The sequence below is a fragment of the Oncorhynchus keta genome, chromosome 26 (genome assembly GCF_023373465.1).
Source record: "Oncorhynchus keta strain PuntledgeMale-10-30-2019 chromosome 26, Oket_V2, whole genome shotgun sequence".
Lineage (NCBI taxonomy): Eukaryota > Metazoa > Chordata > Actinopteri > Salmoniformes > Salmonidae > Oncorhynchus > Oncorhynchus keta.
The window spans coordinates 37,967,873-37,991,485 of record NC_068446.1 but is presented as its reverse complement, the minus strand read 5'-3'; the positions used below and the strand labels follow the sequence as shown (position 1 = coordinate 37,991,485).

At 41.2% G+C, this 23,613-nt stretch overlaps 3 protein-coding genes and 1 long non-coding RNA gene across 30 annotated transcripts in view; 2 read left to right on the top strand and 2 right to left on the bottom strand.

Moving 5' to 3' along the window:
• The window catches only part of LOC118359350 (transcription factor SOX-6), a 216,043-nt gene extending 211,472 nt beyond the window's left edge, over positions 1-4,571 (bottom strand). Inside the window, exon 1 of the mRNA XM_052480705.1 lies at positions 3,916-4,571. The gene's annotated coding sequence lies outside the window, so the exon portion shown is untranslated. The remainder of the gene's footprint in view (positions 1-3,915) is intronic.
• Positions 4,572-10,201: 5,630 nt separating this feature from the next.
• On the top strand, positions 10,202-16,550 carry LOC118359349 (zinc finger protein 180-like). Of its 8 annotated transcripts, none has more exons than XM_035737881.2 (5): positions 10,202-12,331; positions 12,599-12,653; positions 12,866-13,639; positions 13,770-13,917; positions 14,016-16,550. In XM_035737881.2, the coding sequence occupies exon 1, from the start codon at positions 10,335-10,337 to the stop codon at positions 11,493-11,495; it is 1,161 nt and encodes a 386-aa protein (XP_035593774.1). In that variant the 5' UTR covers positions 10,202-10,334; the 3' UTR covers positions 11,496-12,331; positions 12,599-12,653; positions 12,866-13,639; positions 13,770-13,917; positions 14,016-16,550. The 8 variants fall into 8 exon arrangements, with proteins under 8 accessions (XP_035593774.1, XP_035593773.1, XP_035593769.1 ...); XM_035737880.2 differs by having other exon boundaries at positions 12,820-13,639; XM_035737876.2 differs by having other exon boundaries at positions 12,806-13,639.
• Positions 16,551-16,689: 139 nt separating this feature from the next.
• Positions 16,690-21,464, top strand: LOC118359348 (small acidic protein). The gene is made up of 5 exons (XM_035737871.2): positions 16,690-16,869; positions 17,387-17,470; positions 17,818-17,878; positions 18,085-18,194; positions 19,041-21,464. The coding sequence occupies exons 1-5, from the start codon at positions 16,816-16,818 to the stop codon at positions 19,230-19,232; spliced, it is 501 nt and encodes a 166-aa protein (XP_035593764.1). The 5' UTR covers positions 16,690-16,815; the 3' UTR covers positions 19,233-21,464.
• On the bottom strand, positions 21,024-23,258 carry LOC127912069 (uncharacterized). 20 transcript variants are annotated; one of them, XR_008080483.1, is made up of 6 exons: positions 23,235-23,252; positions 23,091-23,164; positions 22,888-22,924; positions 22,777-22,849; positions 22,623-22,664; positions 21,024-22,445 (listed from the first exon to the last, which is right to left on the bottom strand). It is a non-coding gene; the product is annotated as an uncharacterized LOC127912069 (long non-coding RNA). The 20 variants fall into 20 exon arrangements; XR_008080482.1 differs by lacking the exon at positions 22,888-22,924 and having other exon boundaries at positions 23,235-23,258; XR_008080484.1 differs by lacking the exon at positions 22,888-22,924 and having other exon boundaries at positions 23,109-23,164.
• Positions 23,259-23,613: the final 355 nt, after the last annotated feature.

The window sequence follows — 23,613 nt, the reverse complement described above, 5'->3', positions numbered from 1 at the left end:
CTTTAACTATGATTATTGGTTGAGATGGAGACGTAAATGCAACATAACATATGATTAATTTGTAGACCAACTGCTAATAAAGCCTTGTTCACACTGCAGGCCTTAACGCTCAAATCAGTTTTGTTTTTCAAATCCATTTAGGAATATTGACTGTCCAAACAGCAAATTACAAATGACCAAATCAGAGTTGTGTCTTCAGACTGTAGTAATTTGCTGACATGGCTACGCTAGTTGTCATTATGACAGGTGTCTACGCAGTGGTTGTGCTTTTAAATGGTTGAAAGCGCAACGATAACACATTGAACATTCAACGAACTTCTGGCTGTCTTTGAGTGGGAGAAAAAATGGTTACAATCTCCAAGTTCAACGTCTCAACTAAATATGACCCACATTTCCACGTTGAAATGACCTGGTGTGCCCAGTGGGAAGTAGCTATTGCAGGACGAAGCCCAAGCACAGTTTGGGTTGTCATTATTACTGGTTTGTCAGGTACGATCCCATTCAGACTTATAATTGGATGGTTGGGGAGCAGGTGTTACAGCAACAGCCCCCAAAAGGATAGGTCATCATCAGAACCATTGAGAGTAAGCAGGAGAACGAAAATGGGCAAAATGGGAAATCGGGCTCCAAGGTCATATGGTGGAGGGAGAATAGAAAGCAATACAACCCCCCCCGCCCCCCCCGTAACTGGCATTGTGGTTGAAAACCTTACAGGCATCTGCGGCTGTATTTCAAGTGCTCATTCACTAGAGCTTCGACCTTTATTTTTCGGCAGCAAGACTGCAATTTGGGTGTGTCGTAGAGCCGCAGATAAGTATAGTCTGGCGAATGTGTAGCCTACTTACGACGTGGAGAGAAATACTTACGGCTAAATGTTTAATGTCTGTTTGTACAACATGTCCAATGTAGGTAGGTGTCTTTTGAAGGAGCCTGACAAATAATTGTGACTTTCTGACTTTGACATCCTAGAATAAAGCTGTTTGTTTATTTCCAATTTAAAGGTGACTGACATACTTTATCTAAAAACAACATGCAGAAAAAATGTACCCGATTTAGCTCATAGAAATAAGAATACATAGATCGTGTTTCAAAGCAGCGTGAGATGAATCTAATTAGGACAAGCCAGACAAAATGACAACAAAAGAACAGGGTCCGAATAATTAGGAAAAACAAGCAACATTAATAAATATGAATTCTTTAACAAATGTATATTAGTCATTATGAAAACTATTACGTGTCTCAGTGAAACATACCTGGTGTCCATTGCTATGTTATTACCATGGTAATAACCATCAAAGGCTGCAGGCAAGCTGCTAATGAGAGCAGCCAATTGTGCCAATCTAAGTCCATAACTTACATTCTCTCTCTCTCTCAGCTGTTAAACACCCTCACCTGTAAATCGCCTGCAACTGTTTGCCCCTTTTCGTGTTGCTAAGAGAACGAGATGAAAGAGAAAGCCAAAAGGTCCTCTCACTACATCTACTCTTTCACTCTGCTGCAAATGGAAACTCTTTTGACGTCAGCGTTTATTTTCATTTTCATTTTGTATTTAATTGTATTTTTATTTCACCTTTATTTAACTAGGCGAGACAGTAAAGAATACATTCGTATTTACAATGACGGCCTTATCAGAGATTTCTGAAAATAACTCTTCATCCTTATTCATTTACAAGTCACAGCAAATGTTTCAATGATTTTGAAGTTCTGATATAATCTGAGGGAAACAAGCTCAAAAACACAGTGTGTTTTGAAGGCCAACTGCAGTGAACTTCGAGAAAAAGATCAGAACCGTAGTTTTATGCCCAATTATATGTTCTACACAATCACAATGCAAATTGCATCTTTCAGTTAGATTGGGGAAAACATTTTCTAAAACCACATTATTAAATATAAGACTTATATAGGATCTCCGACTAAAACAACATGATCCTATCATTTTTATATAATAGGAAAAATAAGATGGAAGTCAGAATCATAAGTAAAAATGACAGCTATTGGGTACAATATAGTTTAAGGACAACATCTCTCTGGAATGTTCATGTGAAAAGGGTCTATGGGAGAAGATCCTCTGGTGTTTCTCAAAATTGGTGAGGACCTGAACTCATGTTTAGCCTAATGCATATTGAACTACTTTATATGTAATGCTAATATTTTATAAATGCTCAGTATCGACACAGTAGGCCTATCTTCAAATTAACTTCAAGATTGAAAGCACCAAAACATCCCCAGTGAGCAGACAGCACTGCACAGCAAGCGGTACATTTTATTCTGTTCCACCAGCATAAAAACTCTGCACAACTCGAAAAGTATTAGTTTAACCAAAGATATCCAGAAATGGCTTTTGATATACATTTATCCACAACAACAAAAACACAATTGCTAATCATAGCCTAAATATGAGATAATGAGTCACAGTTCTCAATGCAAGGTGTATTACTTTACTTTAAAGTATGTTTCATTTTAGGCCTATGTGTTTTTTAAATATAGGCATAAATAGTTGGACATGATAGCCTAATTTGGGGAAAGTTATAAGCGCCAATCTATAAGCACTTGTATGATGGGACCAATTCAATAAAATACATTAATTCTTAGGTTTATGGGCTACTGTAAAAGTTCAGTGCGAAAGGATAACGAATGCTTCATTTGTGTCAAATTATATCAGAATTGACTGCTGAATAAACGACAAATGAACGGTCAACTCAAATGGTCGATATAATGCAACAGTAGGTTGGCTAAATCCAGGCGAGTTGCAAGTGCGCAGTGACTCTAAGGTTTCCCAGACAGTGGATAGCACAGCCCTTGTATAAATGCCGTCCCGGGACAATGTGCTGAATTGGCAGCCTATTTATAAATCTGCCATTTGGACGTGTACTGCACTCTAATGCCACTTTACCTTATGAGGGAACTTCAACCCAGAGCACCTGCTCAAAACAAAATGCCATACGAGATCAACTTCAGCCCCGCGGTCCGTGGACGGTCCCGTCGTCAGATTGTTTTTCAAACAGACACTATTTTACAACGGGAATGTGCTTCTCAATTGGTCAACCATGCATAAGAGTACAGACAATTAACCTTCGCTGAAGAGTATTGGCACCGTTTAAATCAGGATAAACAATCGAAATGTGTCCAAATGGCAATAAGGCTACTGCATTTCAATTGTAGATTATTTAGAATACAACTTGAGTGGAACGTTGTGCCCTTTATAGCCTAACTGGTTGTCACTCCCAGTATCAACAAGTTTAAGGGACGAAAAAAATTAATCTTTCAAGCAATTATCCGGATATTGCCACAATCAACTACATTTCCTTTTTAGTGGTTTTAAACATCACTTTGCACGCGTCGTGCATTCATTTGGCGTCAGTGCATACGAGGGCTCTCTATTAAAACGTTATCACTGCGTGTGCAGCACTCTAGACGCGTTATCTGAGAACTTGAGTGCGTCTAAATGTGTGGAACACCCTAAAGTGATGACCTATCTCCCTTTTCCAGAAAGGCTACGGTGGTTATGTGCGCCTTGTCCTCCTATACCCTGACATGTCAACGTATCATTTAGTTCACCCCATGATTCCTCACCGTGACTTTCACTCTCACCAATTAGGCTGTTGTCAAGTGCAAGGCAAGATGTACACTTCTGACTTTTTAGGAAATGATGTATGGAGCGTGACTAAATTAACGCTGCTCTTTATAACATGCATAAGATATGACATTAATGAATTACATTACATTTCGTTATTTGCTACCATATGCTTAATAGGAGTTGTATTGCTAGTAGGCTAGCTAAGTCAAAAGCAAATTTAGAGAGAAAATGAATCCAGTCTATAGGCTCCAGGCTGTTTTCAACTAAAACACGAAAAATACATTTACATGTAGAATATATAGCCTAGAGGCAATCAATTCCAATTGAAAACAACTTACTTAAATAAGTTCTCCTTTCGTCGCACCGTGTTCTCCGCTGGGACCAATTTCTTGTTTCTTCAGTATTGTCTCCCAATGGATCCGTTTCAGAACGAAGGGTTACGTCTATTTTAACTTATGACTCACAACGCATTATTTTAGGGTCAGTTTCTGTGACCCGAGAGAGTAACCTTGTGAGAGAGTAATGGTTTACTCCGCAGACAGCATTAACAATATTTCCATTTTCCAGTTGATTAGAACTGTATCAAATTCATTCTGATTTGGACATGCCGCCGAAGCACACGGGACTCGCGAGCGCACTGCGAATCAACTCTGAAAGGCATTTACACTTAAGGTGGTGGCAAGAAATGCGCACGTCGTTTCCAATGAATAGTACCACTATGTGGCCGAACAGGAAACTACCTCCTACTAAAGTAGACTACAATAACTTACCAGCCATCTGCACGCCGCAGGGCTCGCTCGCAAAGCTTATAGTTTAGCCAAGTAGTTCAGACTAAAACACTCAACTAACGTAGCTATATTCACAACATTGACAAAATATCACTATATTTGGTCAATTCAATACCTAATGAAAAAAATCTATTTCAATGATAAAACCTGAACCTATGATGAACTTATGATGCAGGGGGTTTCGACTGGGGAAAACAGACAGCCAATCAAAGCATCATATTAATGTAAATGTTGAGATATAACATCAACATAGCCTATGGCTATTGTTACCTTGGCTTGATGTAGGGCCACATCCAGTCTGTGGGTATCCCGTTGTGTTATCAAAGGACAATCATATCACTGTTGTCTGTATCGGTGGAAAATGCAACAAGGTTAACTTGTGTGGCCATGGGCCACTGAATTAAATCTCCGTTGTGCAAAGTGGGTTTCGCTTGTCAGAATTGAGGCGCGTTGATAACTTAATTTATCCGTCTTCAGCTAGTCAATCTTGGCTATCAATTTGAGCGACCATGTCATATACAGTTTAAGCATTTCCCGTCGTGCAACAATCTCTCAAGTGAGGCGAAGTGAGTGAGTTTTCAGTGCTGTCGGAACGGACAGGACTCCCTCTCTCCGACGGATGCAAAGAAAGGAGAAAGTAAGAATGAAGAATCAGAAGGAGAGACACAGAGGGAGAGACACAGAGGGAGAGACACAGAGGGAGAGACACAGAGGGAGAGGGAGCTGTGTGAGAGGGCTGTGTGTGAGAGAGAATGTGTGTGTGCAACGTTTTATAAATAGGTCCATTAATTATTAATTTGTGCTTCAAAATACTATAACCACGGTGCATAACTTCATTGGCTCTTTTGCTTTATCAGTAAAACAAGTTCTCCTTTTGGTTATTTATAATAGGTGAATTATAAAATCTGTCTCTTATAATAAACGATTTGATAAGGAAATCAAACCACCGCTACTTTAGAAATGCCAATGCAACCAGACTTGCTTTGGTTGTTAAATGTCAACGTCATTCTTGGTACACATTTGACAAAGTGGCCATCTAAAACAAATATTGTTTTGGCGGGTGACTTGTTTAATTCATTCGTTTGTATAAACATTTTTGGATACATTTCACTAAGAAGAATATCATGATATGTTGACATTTTTGCATAAAATATTTGTCGAATAATTATATTTTAATATAATGACAGCGCTAATACGTAGTGAAATGATGTTTGGCCTCTTTCTAAATGTTGGCTAGATAAATAGCCTACTCCAATATAATAGGCACGTTTCACAAACTTTTTAAAGTCAACTCATAGCCTATGAGCAATTCAAGAATTGTAATACATTTGTTATTCATCGACATTTTTTAAATTCATTGTCAACCCGTTGAATCAGCTGTTAAAATACGAGTCGCTTCTGGAAAAGGTAAATCACGCCTATTTGGGGTCTTACACCCCACTGGTTGAAACAGCGTTGTTTCAATGTATTTTCAATAAAATTACATTGAACCATCGTGGAATAGACGTTGAATTGATGTCTGTGCCCAGTGGGACTGTTCTGCAATTTCGACCCAATCACGGACGTTTTCGTTGCTAGGCCTACTACTCAACTTTTATAAAGGTTACTGTTATCAGATGTTGTAAACGTCACCTTCTCTAACTGATAGTCTATAGGTGGATCCATATGCAATGATAAAAATGTATTGAAAGAATAAAAATACAAAATTGGTTAGTCAAGACATGCCATTGTTTTCTAATGACTTCAAATTATGGTTATGACTAGTAAGGGTTCTTTTGTTCCTTCAAAGATGATGGATTACTAGACTATTATAGCGCATATGGAGTTCAAACTTGAAATATGAGTTCCGTTTGAAGATATTCCTCGTAAAATTGTGTAACAATTCAGTTACTCTTACGCCACCCTGTGGTAAAATTAGACAGCACAGCTCAAATTTACCAGGGTGTCTATGAAATTAGGGCCCTGCGTTTTGGTTAATCATGTCACATGACCTGGATTTTAACCTTTATTTAAAGCTTTTTCATCAGCCTGTCTGCTTTTCTTTTAACGTCAGATGGTCCAGCAACATCCTCAGGCAATTGCTTGAATTTTTGGCCTAAAACAATGGTTAATGGTTCAAATCCAGGTCATATTATTATATTATTATTATATTATGTGACATGGTTAGCCAAAACACAGGGCCCTATGACCACTGCCCAGTAGCAAGCAAACTTTTGGCCGATGTTTCAAAATGAGAATATGTAGTATGTAGAGCATTTTCGTTGGGCTGTAGGGTGGTAAGGCCTATAGGCATAGCCTCAATGGGTCAAATTCAAACAGTCCCATTACAAGTCAGAATGTTGAATAAACTTCATTCGAACTTACTCTACCTGGGCTGTAATCATTAGTCCAAACAGTACACAAGAGTTTCTATTGGACACATTCAGGTAGGGCCCTCCGTTTCACTTAAGAAAATATTTTGCCACTGTGTGAAAAATATGACGCTATTGTCCACTGATTGTCCTTATGTCATTGGACATTTTCGAAGAAAAACAACAACATATCCACAGGAAAGTATCATTAAACAAACTTCAAATCGCAGGTCTGAGTGTGGCTCTCACAATTAGTTTCTTCATCGCCTGAGGCCTTGAAGGTGTTTACATGATTTTTGATACACCTCCAATTTATTCAGTGATGTCAATTATCCTATCTGAAGCTTCTGAAGCCATGACATCATTTTCTGGAATTTTCCAAGCTGTTTAAAGGCACAGTCAACTTAGTGTATGTAAACTTCTGACCCATTGGGATTGTGATACAGTGAATTATAATCTGTGAAATAATCTGTCTGGAAAACAATTGTTGTAAATATTACTTGTGCACAAAGTAGATGTCGTAACCGACCATAACTATAGTTTGGTAACAAGAAATTTGTGGAGTGGTTGAAAAACGAGTTTTAATGACTCCAACCTAAGTCTATGTAAACTTCCGAATTCAACTGTACATACTATCTCAATTACCTTGATGAACCAGTGCACCCGCACATTGACTCTGTACCGGTACCCCCCTGTATATAGTCTCGCTATTGTTATTTTACTGCTGCTCTTCAATTACTTGTTACTTTTATTTCTTATTCATTTTTTTAACTGCATTGTTGGTTAGGGGCTCGTAGGTAAGCATTTCACTGTAAGGTCTACAGCTGTTTTATTCAGCGCGTGTGACTAATACAACTTGATTTGATTTGTTTTTTATTTATTTAGTAGTGTCGAGGTTAGACGGTATAAGAATGGCAGCAGCTGTAGTAGAAACATGCAGAGGTAAAAGGCTACAGTGCTACAGGCACAGCAGATGTTACCTTGGCTTACCACAGCAGCTCTGTGTGCTTTCTTGTACACGCGTCCATAACAGGAGCGGATGCTGATGACTGAAAGAGTCAAGATGAGGCTGGGTGGGCCAAAGAACAGTACATTTTGCTCTGGAATAAAACAAATAGACCCTTCCACAATTCGAGGTTCAAGAATAGTCCTGCAATGGATTTGTTAACAGAACCTTGTACCAGGTTGATCACTACCAACACTGACACTCAAAACCCAGCTTAGCCCCAAGGCAAGCTGCAGATGCCTGGAAATGATTATGCTCAGGTAGTAGATGCTGTGGCACATAAACACATATATTTCTATTGCCATGAGGCCCAGAGTCATCTGAGAGCTCAGGAAGACAGCTGTCACAACACTGAAATGTGTTGTGCACCAACCCCCCAAAACTCACTGTGGGGGGGAACAGAAAATAGTATGACACAGGGAATAAAGCTCTAATAAAGCTATACAAAATATTACAGATCAATAAATGACTTAACAAGGCATAGGACAGCTGTCAGAAGCGTTCTCTAAGTCTCAACAGTCCAATGGGTAGTGTGAAAGGGCTAAGTGAACTTAACAGGTAGTCTAATGCAACCTTTGTTCCTGGGGGTAGGAATGAAAGTTTCATGATGACACTACAAAGAGCTGTTCATTGCCAGAGAAAATACAAAAAGAATGACAAGGGTCCAAAAAATGTACGTTTCCCCGGCAACGATGTGCCAGACAAAAACAGGCAGACGGATCAAACATGCCTTGCTCCTCTTCTACCATTTTCATGTTGAGAAGGAGTGAGACGGAGAGAGAACATGCGGTTCTGTTAAGTTTTGTGGAAACCATGCTGTAGACTGACTGAACAGTAATACTATTAGCAGTATTAGCATTAGTCGGTCCTAGGATCTTAGAGGGATAGTTCAGAGTGTCTGCTCTTTTCCACGGACTCATCAGATCTGATACATTGCTTCTGTCTTCTACTCAATGTGCAGCGATGTGTCTCAATCTAATACTCAATGTATCATGTGAGGATACTCATCAACGGCTGAACTAAAACACAGTAAACAATTACCAAAATTATTAGCATCCTCAGAGGAGTGTTGGATACCCCAGTGAATGGGAATTCTGAAAAGGGGTAGAGGGCTGCGCTCTCAGGAAGACATTTGAAAATGCTCACGCTCTTACTGGAATTAACATGTGAATGGTGGTTGGTCTGTTGAAAATGCATGAACTGTATACTGAATGTACTTTCAAACTACCTGAATAAGTCCTTCAGAAGATTTAAAGCAAGTGGTTGTTTTCCTGTAAGGATACCTTATCTTGGAGAGGAAAACAGCAACTATCAGCAATTAATAACACACAGGGAGGAGCCATTTTCCCCAAAATGTATAGGTAAGATAATGACTTATACCCACAGGGAAATTTGGTTTGCAAACACATTATCAAGCATTAGCAATGACATTTACAGAAAATAATACAGATATAACGTTCAGGTCATGAGAGATTCAATTGTACACTATATACTATTCATATCAGTCAGGGCCACAACCAGTGTTTGTTCCGGACCTCAATAAAACTCACAATCGCTTCCTCCTGCATGCATTGAAGCCTGCCTCAGTCTCATCACTGAGCGCCACATCACTGTCTTTCTCAGTAGCCTACTCTCTGTAAAGCAAAGCTATTATAGTAGTGTATTTTTGATCCTGTTGAGGTAGGCACCTTTTAACATTAGGTTCATCCTTCTAGCTGGTTAAGTAATACTAGCCAGAGCCCTTTGACATCACTGCAATAGAAGCTATAACCACCTGACTGTCATCTGTAGCCTATAAGTGACTATTTACCAGTTGTGCACTCATTCTCCGAGAGTCAGTTTTTGTTTGTTTGGGGGAAGTCTATAGACAAGGCAGTGGTCGCGAGATGGTTTAAAAATGGCCTTTTGCATCGGGCAAACACATTCATCAGAGCAGACCGTGCGCTGGGGTAGTTCATTGCATGCATCAGGCCCTTGGCCTGTGCTGTGAGAGGGTGGACAGGGTGGAGTTAGCCGTTTGACAAAGTGGTGAATGTGCTGCTAAAAAGATCAGGAGGCAAATCCCAAACAAACCATTGCCAGCTAGGGTCAGCTAGGCTGTACCGGTAGGCTAGTCTACATGATGAGATTATTATAGATTTTTATTTGTCAAACAGCAGTCAAGCATCGATCATCATGTCACCAGAATAAGACCCTCAATATTTATTGGAAAGGAGTAGGCTATCAAGATCACCATACACTCACTACCCTGTGAAGTTCATCATAACTTATTTTATCTGTAGCCTAATCAACTGCATGGTTTCCCAAATTGTAGTGGGAGGACCACACACCATATCATTTTGGAATATTCGCATGAACATCTGGATGGAAATTCAGCAACTGCCATTCACACTATAAAACATTATTTTGTTATTCTATTCCAGTTTAGAACTCTATCAAGTTTGCAGCGCTGTTGTCCGTTTCGGGAATTGACACCCGCTGACATACACAAAAGAAGAAGATAACACGGAAGTCGAATTAGAGGGAGGTCTGTTTTTATTTTGCAATATGCTCGTTCCTTGTGTGTATTTTAGACGCAGCTAACTGAATACCTAACTTTCAGTCCACTGAAAATGGCTAAATTACAGTCTTTGGGTGTGTTTGTTAATACGCGTTTAACAGTGGCTACCGTAGAGATTATGGGGGCAGTAGAGAAAGTGGTAGCGGAGTACCAGGAGGAGATTTCCCGATCTAAAGTGGAGAATGACCGGCTACGCAGACTGCTGCGGATCAGACCGGAGATGAAACGATGTAGATTAGACTCCCTCCAGTTCTCGCTTACCGTCTCTGAGGAGGAGGTTAACCCTGTGCAGCAGCAATGTGACCAGGAGGAATGGAACTCCAGTCTGGGGACGGATGACCCCGAGCCCATGCAGATTAAAGAGGAAAATGCGGAAGTCGGGACCACTCAGGTGGCAGGGCAGCTTCAAGGGCTGGAGCCTGACATTGTAGAGTTCATGTTCACTCCTTCCTGTGTGAAAAGTGATTGTGATCAGGACGACCTACTTCAGTCCTTGACTCTTTCCCAAACCACGACTGTGGAGAACAGAGAGAGTGACTCTAAAAAATTGGATCTCAAACCTTTTGGCACAGTGACCCACCTCGACAATCCTTATGACCCTCGAGATAATCAAGACAATGTCTCCAGCCACAGCTCAGCTGCAAGCAGTGATCTAGTAGGATTTGACATAAGCCCACCATTGGATCCCAACCCACCATTGAGGAAACCCAGCACCACATCTAAAACACATGACTGTGGGAAAATATTAAATTGCAAGGGGACTCTGAACAGGCATATGCAGACCTCCACAGGAGAAAAAACATTTAGCTGTAATAACTGCAGGAAAAGCTTCAGTCGCAAGGATACCCTTAACATGCATATACGGACTCACACAGGAGAGAAACCATTTGTCTGTGGTGATTGCGGGAAAAGCTTCAGACAGAAGGCTACCCTTAACAGGCATATACGGACTCACACAGGAGAAAAACCATTTAGCTGTGGTGCCTGCGGGAAAAGCTTCAACCATAAGGGAAACCTAACTGTTCATTTACTGACTCACACAGGAGAGACACCTTTTACCTGTGGGGACTGCGGGAAAAGCTTCAGACAGAAATATAGCCTTAAAAAGCATACATCGACTCACATAGGAGAGACATTTAACTGTGCTCACTGCGGGATAAGCTTCAGACACAAAGTGAACCTGGATAGTCATATACTTGCTGTCCACAAATAAACAAAACAGAATGAAAACAAAAAGAAGAAAATGTAACAGATCTGGCAGGAGTCGGTAATACAAATGCAGGATATGGACATCACTTTTAGGAAAGCAAATAAATTCTAGATCACTCATGTTGTAGGTTTAAGGTATTTACTTTTGTAAAATGTTCTATGTAAATAAAATGTTATTCGAATTACGATATTATGATCAAACAGTTAAAAAGGGCAATGGAAACACTTTAGGAAGTAAATCTAAGCAAAGATATGTAATTAATCAACTAATATATTGCAATACTTTAACATAAAAACATCTCTGTATTTAGTATTTTGATCTTCGAGGTTAATTTGAGCTATGGTCGGCGCCATTTTTAATTGCCATAGTAATGACTGACGCCAGTGCGTCACTGGCAGGAATCAGTAAATTGTCTGGTATTGAATTTTCGCGCGGAGAGTGAATCGAAGAGTACAAGGACATGATGACAACAACAATGAGTAATTCAGACATGAACTGTATAGCGCTAGGCTGTACGAATTGGCTCCAATTAAAAAAAAATATCGGGTAGGTACCATCGGCTGTCCAAGGACCTTTTGAACACGTGGCCCCATGTCCTAAAGAAAGGAAGGACGTGCCAGCTCGACCTAGCAAGGTCTGCAGGCAGCACTTCGCTGAGAAGGACACGTTCGATGTGGCAACCGAGAGTCTCAGAATGTAAAGGAGTCCTAAACCTACGTTGAAGCCCTCTACTTGCCCCTCCAGCTTCAATTTCGAGGGTTATGGTGTACAGTAGGAGTTACCGACCATCATCAACATCGCTGACTTCGGAGTCAAGCCAAACGTCGGACTGAGGCGACGTGAGTCAACGGAGCCTGGTAACGTTAACCGACCACTAGTCATGATTGTTGTTGACTAGGCTACGGTTAGACCCTGGATAACTTTGTTGTTACTCTGAGTGGTGCAACTGAAGTTGACATAGCTAATGTTCGCTGAAAAATGCATTTTCCTGTATTTGCTTTGCTGTGTGTGTGTTGACAGCATACATGACTGGTAGCTTGTTAACGCCAACTGATATATTTGGGTTCAGTTGTCTTAATCTTAATAAAACATTTGTTTGTTTTCAGGATGATTATTGTCAGCCATGAAAATGTTTTCATCCTGGAGATTGTGCAAGAGGAGGTACATGCAAATCCATGTTATTTCTAAGGCTATTGTTTGTTTATTTCAAGACACAATCTGTCATCCCTGATGGCATTTTCAGTATATAAAATTGACAATACAGTATATGCAGTGACTCTTGAATATAACTAAAGCTTAAGATGCCTTAATAGTTTTACACCAACAGAAAAGAACAGTTAGTACAGCATGCCAAACAAACCCCTGGTTGCCAGATTGTTCCTGTGCTGAGGTGGAAAAGAGCTCCACCGGGACCATAACTAAAGAACTCGAGGCCCAGCTAGATTGCTCTCACCACCATCAGTATACAACCAAGTCCTGCCCCTGTTGGCCACAGAGCTGACAGAGAGTGAGATGACTGAAGACCAGGAGTCGATGTATGAACCTGAGAGCTCAGACACACAATCATCACAGTGCGAGCCAAGAGATGCAATCGAAGAGTGTGTGCAAGATCAGAAATACATAGTCTTTTGATAGCAAGCTGAAGGAGTTGTTCAATGTCTGCCATGAGCCAGGATGTCGAGCTGGTGTCATCAGTTCATCCCTGAAAATAAATGGGTTTTGCCATCACCATGGAGACAGTGTTGTGAGCCACAGGAGGAAGTGGGAGTCCCAGACCAGAGTGGGGAAAGTTGTTTGCAGGTAGTGCCATCGGCAGTCTGTCTTCCTTACTGGTGGCTCCCACTCCACATTTGTGGAAACATGTCACCTCCTCAGCCTGGTGCCCATGTCGCTGCGTCAGTTTGCAAACCAACAGCGCATCTACATTGTGCGAGAGGTTAACCACATGTGGACCCACCACACGTAGGCCATTCTGGCTACAATTGGTGACAGTCCACTGATTGTATCTGGAGACGCATGGTGTGATTTCTCCAGGCCACTCTGCTTCCCACCTGATCCTCCCCCATGAGACTGTGCATGTTACCAAGGTGAAGAATAGTTACTGTTTGGAGACGGAAGGATTAGAGAGATGCCTGCAACACATTGAGGTAAGCTATAGCCTAACCTATATTTTTTTTAGCTAGCCTGAGGGTTGGAAGTGTGTATTTGGTAGATGTATGAAGAGGACGTAGGTACCTTTTTTTTAAAGGATAATAATAATAAAATAATTACTAACAGGCCCATGGATGCAGTATTGAAACCTTGGCCACTGACAGGCATCCAAGTGTGAGGGTGCACTTGAGGGGCTCATATCTGGCATGAGTATGACCTGTGGCACATTGCCAAAGGTATGAGGAAACAGCTGGTGGCCATCGGGAAGCCAGAGGTACTTTCATATATTTTATAGTAAAACCAGAGCTATATGATTATGATGATTGATTCAAGTCAGTGACTCAGGGGTCTCGTTTACTCCCTGTGTCTCAGGTACTGCCATGGGTGAGGGCATTAACTCACCACTTGTGGTACTGTGCCACCACTGCTGGTTGAAGTGTCCAGGTGCTAAAAGAAAAGTGGATCATCACAGGCCACCTCATCACCAATGAACACCAGTGGGTCACTGGGAGGCACACTGAACTGCTGTTAATTGTCATTTAGAGCATTTATTTGCAGAAAATTACAACTGACCAAAATAACAAAAAAATATGCAGTGTTGTCAGACCTCGAATAATGCAAAGAAAGTTCATATGAATTTTTAAACAACCCAATACTAATGTTTTAACTTAGGATGAGATCAGAAATCAATATTTGGTGGAATAATCCTGATTTTTCAATCACAACTTTCATGTGCCTTGGCATGCCCTCCACCAGTCTTTCACATTGCTGTTGGATGGCTTTATGCCACTCCTGGCACAATTTCAAGCAGCTCAGGTTTGTTTGATGGCTTGTGACCATCCATCTTCCTCTTGATCACATTCCAGAGGTTTTCAATGGGGTTCAGGTCTGGAGATTGGGCTGGCTATGACAGGGTCTTGATCTGGTGGTCCTCCATCCACACCTTGATTGACCTGGCTGTGTGGCATGGAGCATTGTCCTGCTGGAAAAACCAATCCTCAGAGTTGGGGAACATTGTCAGAGCAGAAGGAAGCAAGTTTTCTTCCAGGACAACCTTGCATGTGGCTTGATTCATGTGTCCTTCACAAAGACAAATCTGCCTGATTCCAGCCTTGCTGAAGCACCCCCAGATCATCACTGATCCTCCACCAAATTTTACAAGCCACAGTGTCTCGCACCCACTGAAATTTGGTGGCGGATCAGTGATGATCTGAGAGTGCTTCAGCAAGGCTGGAATCGGGCAGATTTGTCTTTGTGAAGGCCACATGAATCAAGCTACGTACAATGTTGTCTATATACATAATGCATCAGCCTCTAAGGTGCAGGATGGTAGCCAGTAACTCTAAGTAACCGGGTGGTAGCCAGCCGGGTGGTAGCCAGCTAGTGACAGTGACTACGTTCAGGGCAGGGTACTGGGTGGAGGCTGGCTAGTGATGGCTATTTAACAGTCTGATGGCCTTGAGATAGAAGCTGTTTTTCAGTCTCTCAGTCCCAGCTTTGATGCACCTGTACTGACCTCGCCTTCTGGTTGATAGCAGGGTTAACAGGCCGTGTCTCAGGTGGTTGATGTCCTTGATATTTTTGGCCTTTCTGTGACAATGGGTGCTGTAGGTGTCCTGGAGGTTGTTGAAGGATCTCAAAGGTTTTTAAAAAAACGTATCAACCGTTTCTGTACATATGCTGCAAAATTTGGTCAAATTAATGAGCACATTTTAACCCCTTTTTTGCCTTCCTATGTGAATAACTACAACCAATTGATTTAATAAAATCAGTAATATAATAATTCTAGTAGCCTATTTATTCATCTCTAGTTAAATGAATTAGATCTTTTATTTTCTGGGTGATGAAGTGTGACTGGTGTACTCAAGTGTACATGCCCTGTACATTAAAATACATATGCCCAAGAGGAACATGTTTGGCCAGCAGGGGATGGTCGCTAAATTCCAAGTGCCTGCCTTGGACCGCAATTATTCAGTGGACAGACAGCAGGTTACAACAGAGGGAGTGCTCAGTTTAAAGCAAGAGTTCTCCAAGGCTGCCAGGGCGTTAGTGGTGAAACCCATCAAGGAGGAGAAGACATGGTGTTTCCGGTCTGAGCTCCTACACGGCATCGTTGACTGCTGTGCCAATATGTCAGATGAAGACAGAGAGAGGAATTACCTGTGTACCTTATCTGTCTCTAGGACCATCCCAGCGGACTCTCCTGAGTGCCCAAAGAGAGAGTGGCGGTCACTTTGGGGGAGCGGACTGGTGTTCCGAAAATGGAGGAGCAGGCCATTCGACAGCAAATTCAAAGATACACCCATCCTTGGAGGGAATTGAAGTGGAATTGTTTTTTTTTACCAGTTTCAACAGACATGCTACCTTGTCCCGGACCTGTGGTTTCAACTCTGTTTTTCAGTCTCTCAGTCCCAGCTTTGATGCAACTGTACTGACCTCGCCTTCTGGATGGTAGTGGGGTGAACAGGCCGTGGCTGTGTCAAGTATATGTAGATGGGAGGAGTATTATGTGCCAGCTGAGCCTAAATGCTGCTATTGTGGTGGTGAATATACACCTGAATTTCTGAAGTGTCCTGTGATGGAGGTGGTAAGAATAACGGCTGTCCAGAATGTCACCTATCCGAAGTTGTTGAGCAGTGAAAGAAAAGAGTGAAGTTGAAGAAATAATGGTAGTAGGAGTAGAGACACAAGATGATGTTCCTTGTCAACAGAGGGATCCTGACATGTATGTTAAGAAAGTGGACGTTGTAGCGTTTATTGGTTTGGTTATCAACTGCACATCACAAACAGAGAGGAAATCTAAGAAAATAGGCATTTGAGTGTGACTGTCGCTGAATGTTCCATCCTCACAGGCACCTGTAGGAATGCAATTTGAATGTAACTGAAGGAGTGGGATGGTTGTTTGATACATTTTTTAAATGATCCTCCTTCCTGCATTTGAATATATTATTTTTGTTTCAAGACCCCGTACAGTAGGTGGCGGCAATATACCAATAGGTGTAGTCTGCCATAACATTTTAAAGAAGAAAACAACGCAACCGGAAGTTGAAATCGCTAGCTTCCGTTTGGGTTCACAACTGCAACTGTTTGTTGATGGTGGCATAGCTAGCCAGCTACTGCTATGTCAATATTTTGGATTTAGCTAGCTAAAACAAAAACATTTACGAAGAAAATGAGTTCTGAAGGGAATCGACATGGGACGAAAAGACCTGGTTCTCCAAATGAAGTATGTTAACTATAGTTACATGCATTGAACGGGACAGGCCTTGCAGTTCAGCTAACCGGCTAGCAAGGCCCGTGTCTGGTTTGCTTTAGCAAAGAAGTATGCAGTCAACTTGCATCCTAACTAGATATGCAGCCTGTAACATAATGCGTCCCAGATCAACAAAGCCATAGAGTAAAACAGTTAACTATTTAACGCTGGTCAACAAATCACAAGTGTTATTTTTTAGCTAACTTGTTCACCTTAAGGTGGCCAGTTTGACACATCATGATGAAGCTTGCCAGAAAGATAGCAAGTGAATTTAATAAACATTTATTTTGATATAAATGAACTCGAGGCTGTTACTACTAGGCATATGACGTGGCTAGTTAGCGTCATATTAAGATGTGTGACTTTAGCTAATCCAACTGGGCGGGAAGTGTGTGATCTTCGAGCCGAAGGTGCAATAAAAGGCCTAGGCTACGTTCTGTTGGGATCCCATTCCTTGTGTACTGTAGGCAATTCTGTGTTGTTCTTGCAGGATGGACCTACTCCATGGGCAGCTGCAGATCTGGGGGACAACGAGAGGAAGCAGAAGTTTTTGAGGTTGATGGGCGCAGGGAAGGTTTGTTTGGTCATATTCTATGTAGACTATTTTTCCCAACCCTCTCACCAGGGACCACTAGACGTTTCACATATTTGTGGCCCTTACTGGAACACCTGATTTCAAATGTAGCTAAGTCAACAAATCACCAAGCCCCTGATTAGTTGAATCAAGTGTGCCAGTCTGGTATTGGACTATTATTACTGTAACACAGTTAACTGTTAATTCAACTTGACGGTTACCTCTATTCCAGTATCAGATTGAGCCAACATTTTATCTTAGGCTACAATTTATAATCCATATAGCATCGTGAAAGGAGGAACAGAGCTGGTATTACAGAATTATGTCTACTGTATTTGGTCCTGCAGAAAGAACACACTGGACGTCTAGTCATTGGAGATCACAAATCAACATCCCATGTCCGCAGCGGTGAGTAACCCTCTTGAATTATAGAAAAAGGCTTGTCAAGGTACTGGTATCTTGGCAACCCTATTCTACACCCCTTTCAAATGCTTTACTCACAGATGTATCTATCTCATCTAATCTAACCTTTTCCCATATCAATGCAGTACTATCTGGGACCAGATAGCACTGTATTTGGTATGATTGGTGTTTCACTAGTTTGTCCTCTGCAGGGGCGGAGGACCTGAGGATGAACTCTGAGCTGGAGTTGCAGTACCAGCAGGGGCTGGACGGGAAGCTGTCAGGCAGGAACAGGAGACACGTCGGACTGGGCTTTAGCGAGGTGAGAGATCACGGATGGACAGATTTTAATTTTTATTTCACCTTTATTTAACCAGGTAAGCTAGTTGAGAGCAAGTTCTCATTTACAACTGTGACCTGGCCAAGATAAAGCAAAGCAGTGCGACAAACAACAGAGTTCCACATGGAATAAACAAGCAGTCAATAACACAATAGAAAAGTCTATATACAGTGTGTGCAAATGGCTTGAGGTGGTAAGGCAATAAATAGGCCATAGTAGCGAAGTAATTACAATTTAGCCGATGATGATGTTCAAGTAGAGATACTGGTGTGCAAAAGAGCAGAAAAGTAAATAAAAACAATGTGGGGATGAGGTAAGTAGATTGGGTGGGCTAAGTTGAACATCGATCCTAGCAAAGATGGCTGACAAATTGTTCCATTCTGATGAATAGGGCTTCTATGACATCAGCCAATCAATCTGCTGTTCTATTATCTAAGGGGTTGAATGGCTGAAGCAAGTTTGGGTACGCTTTAATTCTATTTAGCTGGGTTGTGTTCATTAGTACCTTCCAGGCTTTGGAGATTTTTCTTGTTTAGTTCCTATCTGAATTGGTCTAATAACATGTTTTCTGTTGCAATGAACACAACCCTGGCCTGTTACATGACCGTGATGTAATACTGATTGATTGATACATTTTAAGATTTGAGTTACTGATGGTGCTTCTCATTAGACCTGTATGTTTGCATGGCTATGTAGGATTAATGACAGCACAGCACATGGAAGCGCCACAACGTGCGATTGGCTCAAATTAGAGGCATAATTTATACAGCCAAAATGTCACCCCAGTCTCCAGATCTTCATTTTGTGACACTTCTGTTCGCTCCACAGCCGGACCCAGCCCCACCTCCACCACCCGTAGAGGGCCAAAGCAAGGCAGAGCAACCAGCCAGTCCCAATGCCCCAGACAGCCCCTCAGAACCCCAGGGCTCACCAGACAAACCCCCCTCACCAAACCCAGAGGACAGCACGAAAGAGGACAAGAAACACACCTTCAAAATGGCCTTTGTGAAGTCATCCTAAGACTGGGAGAAAAACAGTCACTTTTTTTCTAAAGTCAAACCACAGATTTGTACATAAGTCGTTCTTTTGTGTCTCTGCAGTACTCCCAAGCTGATACATGGTAACTGCGTGGTTTAATATGGCTTTTATGTTTCAATGCTGAGCAGCAAACCAGTAGTGCACTACTGAAGGAGGTAACAATCATTGAGACAGATTTCCCCTGTTGTTTCCTTGTTAGGAATTCCTGACTGAAAGAGGGACTACCGACATGTTATAAATGGTTCTGAGACGAAGCTCATGAGTTATAAAATGTACTTAAACTACAAATTGAATATCAATAAACTGAAGTACCACACAGTAGGGATGAATATTTTCTCAAATCTACCAAGGTGGCTATTTCAAAGCATTTAAAAATATAATCACTATACCAGGGTTCTCCCTGTGCTACATTGCCGGCTTGTCTGGGCCACTATGTGAAACTGATATTTAGTAATGATAGAGTAACTTTGATCAGCAATTACATTTTTGTGAATTGCGAAACAGGCCGTTCAGTGGATTTCAGCAATAGGATATCTCAACAGAGTGTGAACCCCGAGTAGGCTGTAGAATCATAACTGCAACAGCAGTCAAATGACCAAAGATACTAAGCTTGCTAGAAAACCTCCAACGAATGACATAATATCCTATTTGGCAATATTGAGTTGATAATTAGCCTATGCAGATCAGTGCATGAATAAGAGATGAGAGGATATTGTTAAAATAAAAAATCCATATCTACTCATACAATTTGATCACATATCTACTGAAGCTCTCAGATGGGCAGCAATACGAGACAGCGCAGAAGCATTATATAGAAGAGCTTTTAAAGACAGGACTGTCCAGCCAGCAATCCCAGTTAATGAGTTTATTCTGATGATAGAAAAGGAAGCACATTAGATGGGCAGGACAACACTATGTTGATGGCTGTAGATTTGTGATTCGTCTATTAGCCCCTGCTAACTTATTTCCATGCTAATGCGACCATTACAATTAAATGGGGAGTCAGGATGTTGGGTTTCAGTGGGATTGTGATATAGAGCCTAGGCTATTTTCCTACGGCTACTGCGTGAGTCAATAGATAACTAATACACTTGGTTTAGGCTACATTGCATGCTACATGTTTCTGATCAGTGAAAGATGAGCAAACTAATAAATGATCTACCACTTCCACTTGTCCGGCCAGAGATCAATTAACCAAATATACAGATGGAGATTCAGTGACAAGTCAGAGGCTTCTGTTCAGGAGTAGGACAGAATACTCACGCGAGAAAATCAAAATCTACTTATATACATGCTAGACACATTTTCTGATCAGCTAATATATAAGCAAACTAGAATAAAGATGATCAATTTACCTAACATTTCCCTCAGCCTAGTTACCAAATATCCAAACTGATTCTGTGAAAACAAAAATCTGACTGATTGATATATCTAGACAAGTCCCCCATGCTTGTCTCAAAGCAGTGCAAAGGCTCTGTCCCAATCAAAAAGGTGCTGAAATGATAATGTAGGTGACCACACAGGACTATTGCTTTACATTTGTATAACGGTTGCATATGATTTAGGGATATACAGTATAAGCAAGAATTTGATACATGCCTTCAATTGCATTAGCCTATATTTTAATCATTCAGTTGATCATAACTAAGGTGAGTTTCTCTCCGCGCCTTTTCTATTTCCAATGGCTATTTCCTCGTCTCCTCACTGTGCTGCCACCCGCCTCGTTCTCAAAACCAATTTAAATCATTATACTTATTTTTCTAGAAATCTGGCTTTTGTTTTGGGCTCATTTAATTTCTGTGATGTCAGGCCTGGGCTCGGGCTTCAAGCTTTACGGACTTGGGTCGGACCGGGATCTAATTTTCAGTTCTGATGAGAACTCAAACTGCATTCAGATCTGGTGTGCAGTCCAGCAATGTGTGTTTTGAATTGATGGCCACTTTGTGTGAAGTAAATATGCCAGGCTAAAAGGATTCCATGCAACAACCTGTATGGATAATGTGCTTTTTTGTTGTTGCCAAATCTGCTGCGCATGTGTATTTTGTGGAAATGCATTAGTGAGACAATGTTGTAATTTTCCATGTCTTGTCATTACATTTTTTGGGGAAATGTTAAGAGTGATCCCTTTAATTGTCAATCGCGCTATAAAGCCGATTTTCAGCACTATGGCTGGAATTGAGCCCAAAATAAACATTGCTCGTGTTTGAATCGTCATTTACTGTTTGAAGTGAGTTGATTTATGACACATGGACCGTATACGAGTGTGTTCATGATTAAATATTAAGAGAGAAGTGGACATGAGGCAACACGTTTTGTTGAAACCTTTATTTCCAGAAAACAGAATTATAGTTTATTTCCCTTTTAAATTACACATAATACAATACAGTTGATTGGAAAACGCGTTACATGGCAGTGCTGAGCTACAAAGGTTGTAATTTGGTGCAAGATTGTCTTTCATTAGTCAAAATAAAATAAATATATGATTCATGTCATAATTACATTTCCATCTCAACGACCTATAAAACATTGTTTAGAACTTGTTTTAGAAATATAGACCACACTTCAAAAACACAGCTAATGATTCTGTTGCAAAAACTTAGTGTTAACAATTACACACAACATTAAAGTGCAAAACACAACTCCAATTCAAACTTAACATTAGGTACACGCACAGTTTCAATGCTCTTGTTGAGTTTCGAATAACTCCAATAAAAAGTATTATAAAACATCACTCTGGCATTAATTGCTGAAAATGATTAGATCCTTTGCCCATCAACTATTTTCATTCACGGATGTCCTGTCGGTGTCTTGGCGTCTGTGTCAATGGTCAGTCAGTGCTCAGCTGAGCTTTGGCTAAAAGGGGGAGGAAAAACATGTTCATGACATTGAAAATACGGACGGTAATGTCTTCAATCCAAAGTTCCACCCTCTTTCCAAAAAGCCTAAGTAAGCAGTGCTTGTTTGTGTGGAAACAATACACCACAACGTTTTTACATTCTAACCATGACCCAACAATATTACCATCACCTAACCCAACAACATCACATGACCCAACAATATTACCATCACCTAACCCAACAACATCACATGACCCAACAATATTACCATCACCTAACCCAACAACATCACATGACCCAACAATATTACCATCACCTAACCCAACAACATCACATGACCCAACAATATTACCATCACCTAACCCAACAACATCACCATACCATCCCAACCCAACAACATCACATGACCCAACAATATTACCATCACCTGACCCAACAATATTACCATCACCTAACCCAACAACATCACCATCACCCAACCCATCACATGACCCAACAATATTACCATCACCTAACCCAACAACATCACCATCACCCAACCCAACAACATCACATGACCCAACAATATTACCATCACCTAACCCAACAACATCACATGACCCAACAACATCACCTAAACCAACAACGTCACATGACCCAACAACATCATCACCATCACCCAACATCATCACATGACCCAACAACATCACCTGACCCAACAACATCACCATCACCCAACATCATCACATGACCCAACAACATCACCTGACCCAACAACATCACCTCACCCAACAACATCACATGACAACCAACAACATCACCATCACCCAACATCATCACATGACCCAACAACATCACCTGACCCAACAACATCACCATGACCCAACAACATCACCATGACCCAACAACATCATGACCCAACAATATTGACCCAACAACATCACCTGACCCAACATCATCACATGACCCAACAATCACATGACCCAACAACATCATGACCCAACACATGACCCAACAACATCACCTGACCCAACAACATCACCATCACCCAACATCATCACCATCACCCAACATCATCACCTGACCCAACAACATCACCTGACCAACAACAACACCCAACCCAACAACACCTGACCCAACAACGTCACCAATGACCCAACAACATCACCTGACCCAACAACATCACATCACCAACAACAACATCACCATCACCCAACATCACCCAACAACATCACCCAACAACCTCACCTGACCCAACAACCTCACCTGACCCAACAACATTTGGACACCAAAAACCACCATGCTTCAGAAAAGAAACCACCAAAGCACTCAAAGTTGTGAGAGCAGAAATGACACCTAAAGACAACAACGATCCCACTGGGCACAGACGTCAGTTCAACGTCTAGTTTAGAAGTAGTTAAAAGTTGGTTGAAAAATAAATAATCTTCTTAAGTTGTTTCAATGTCATCAATCGATTTTTGGGGGGTTGAAATGACGTGAAAACAAGGCTGATTCAACCTTGTGCCCCAGTGGGATGCCAACACAAA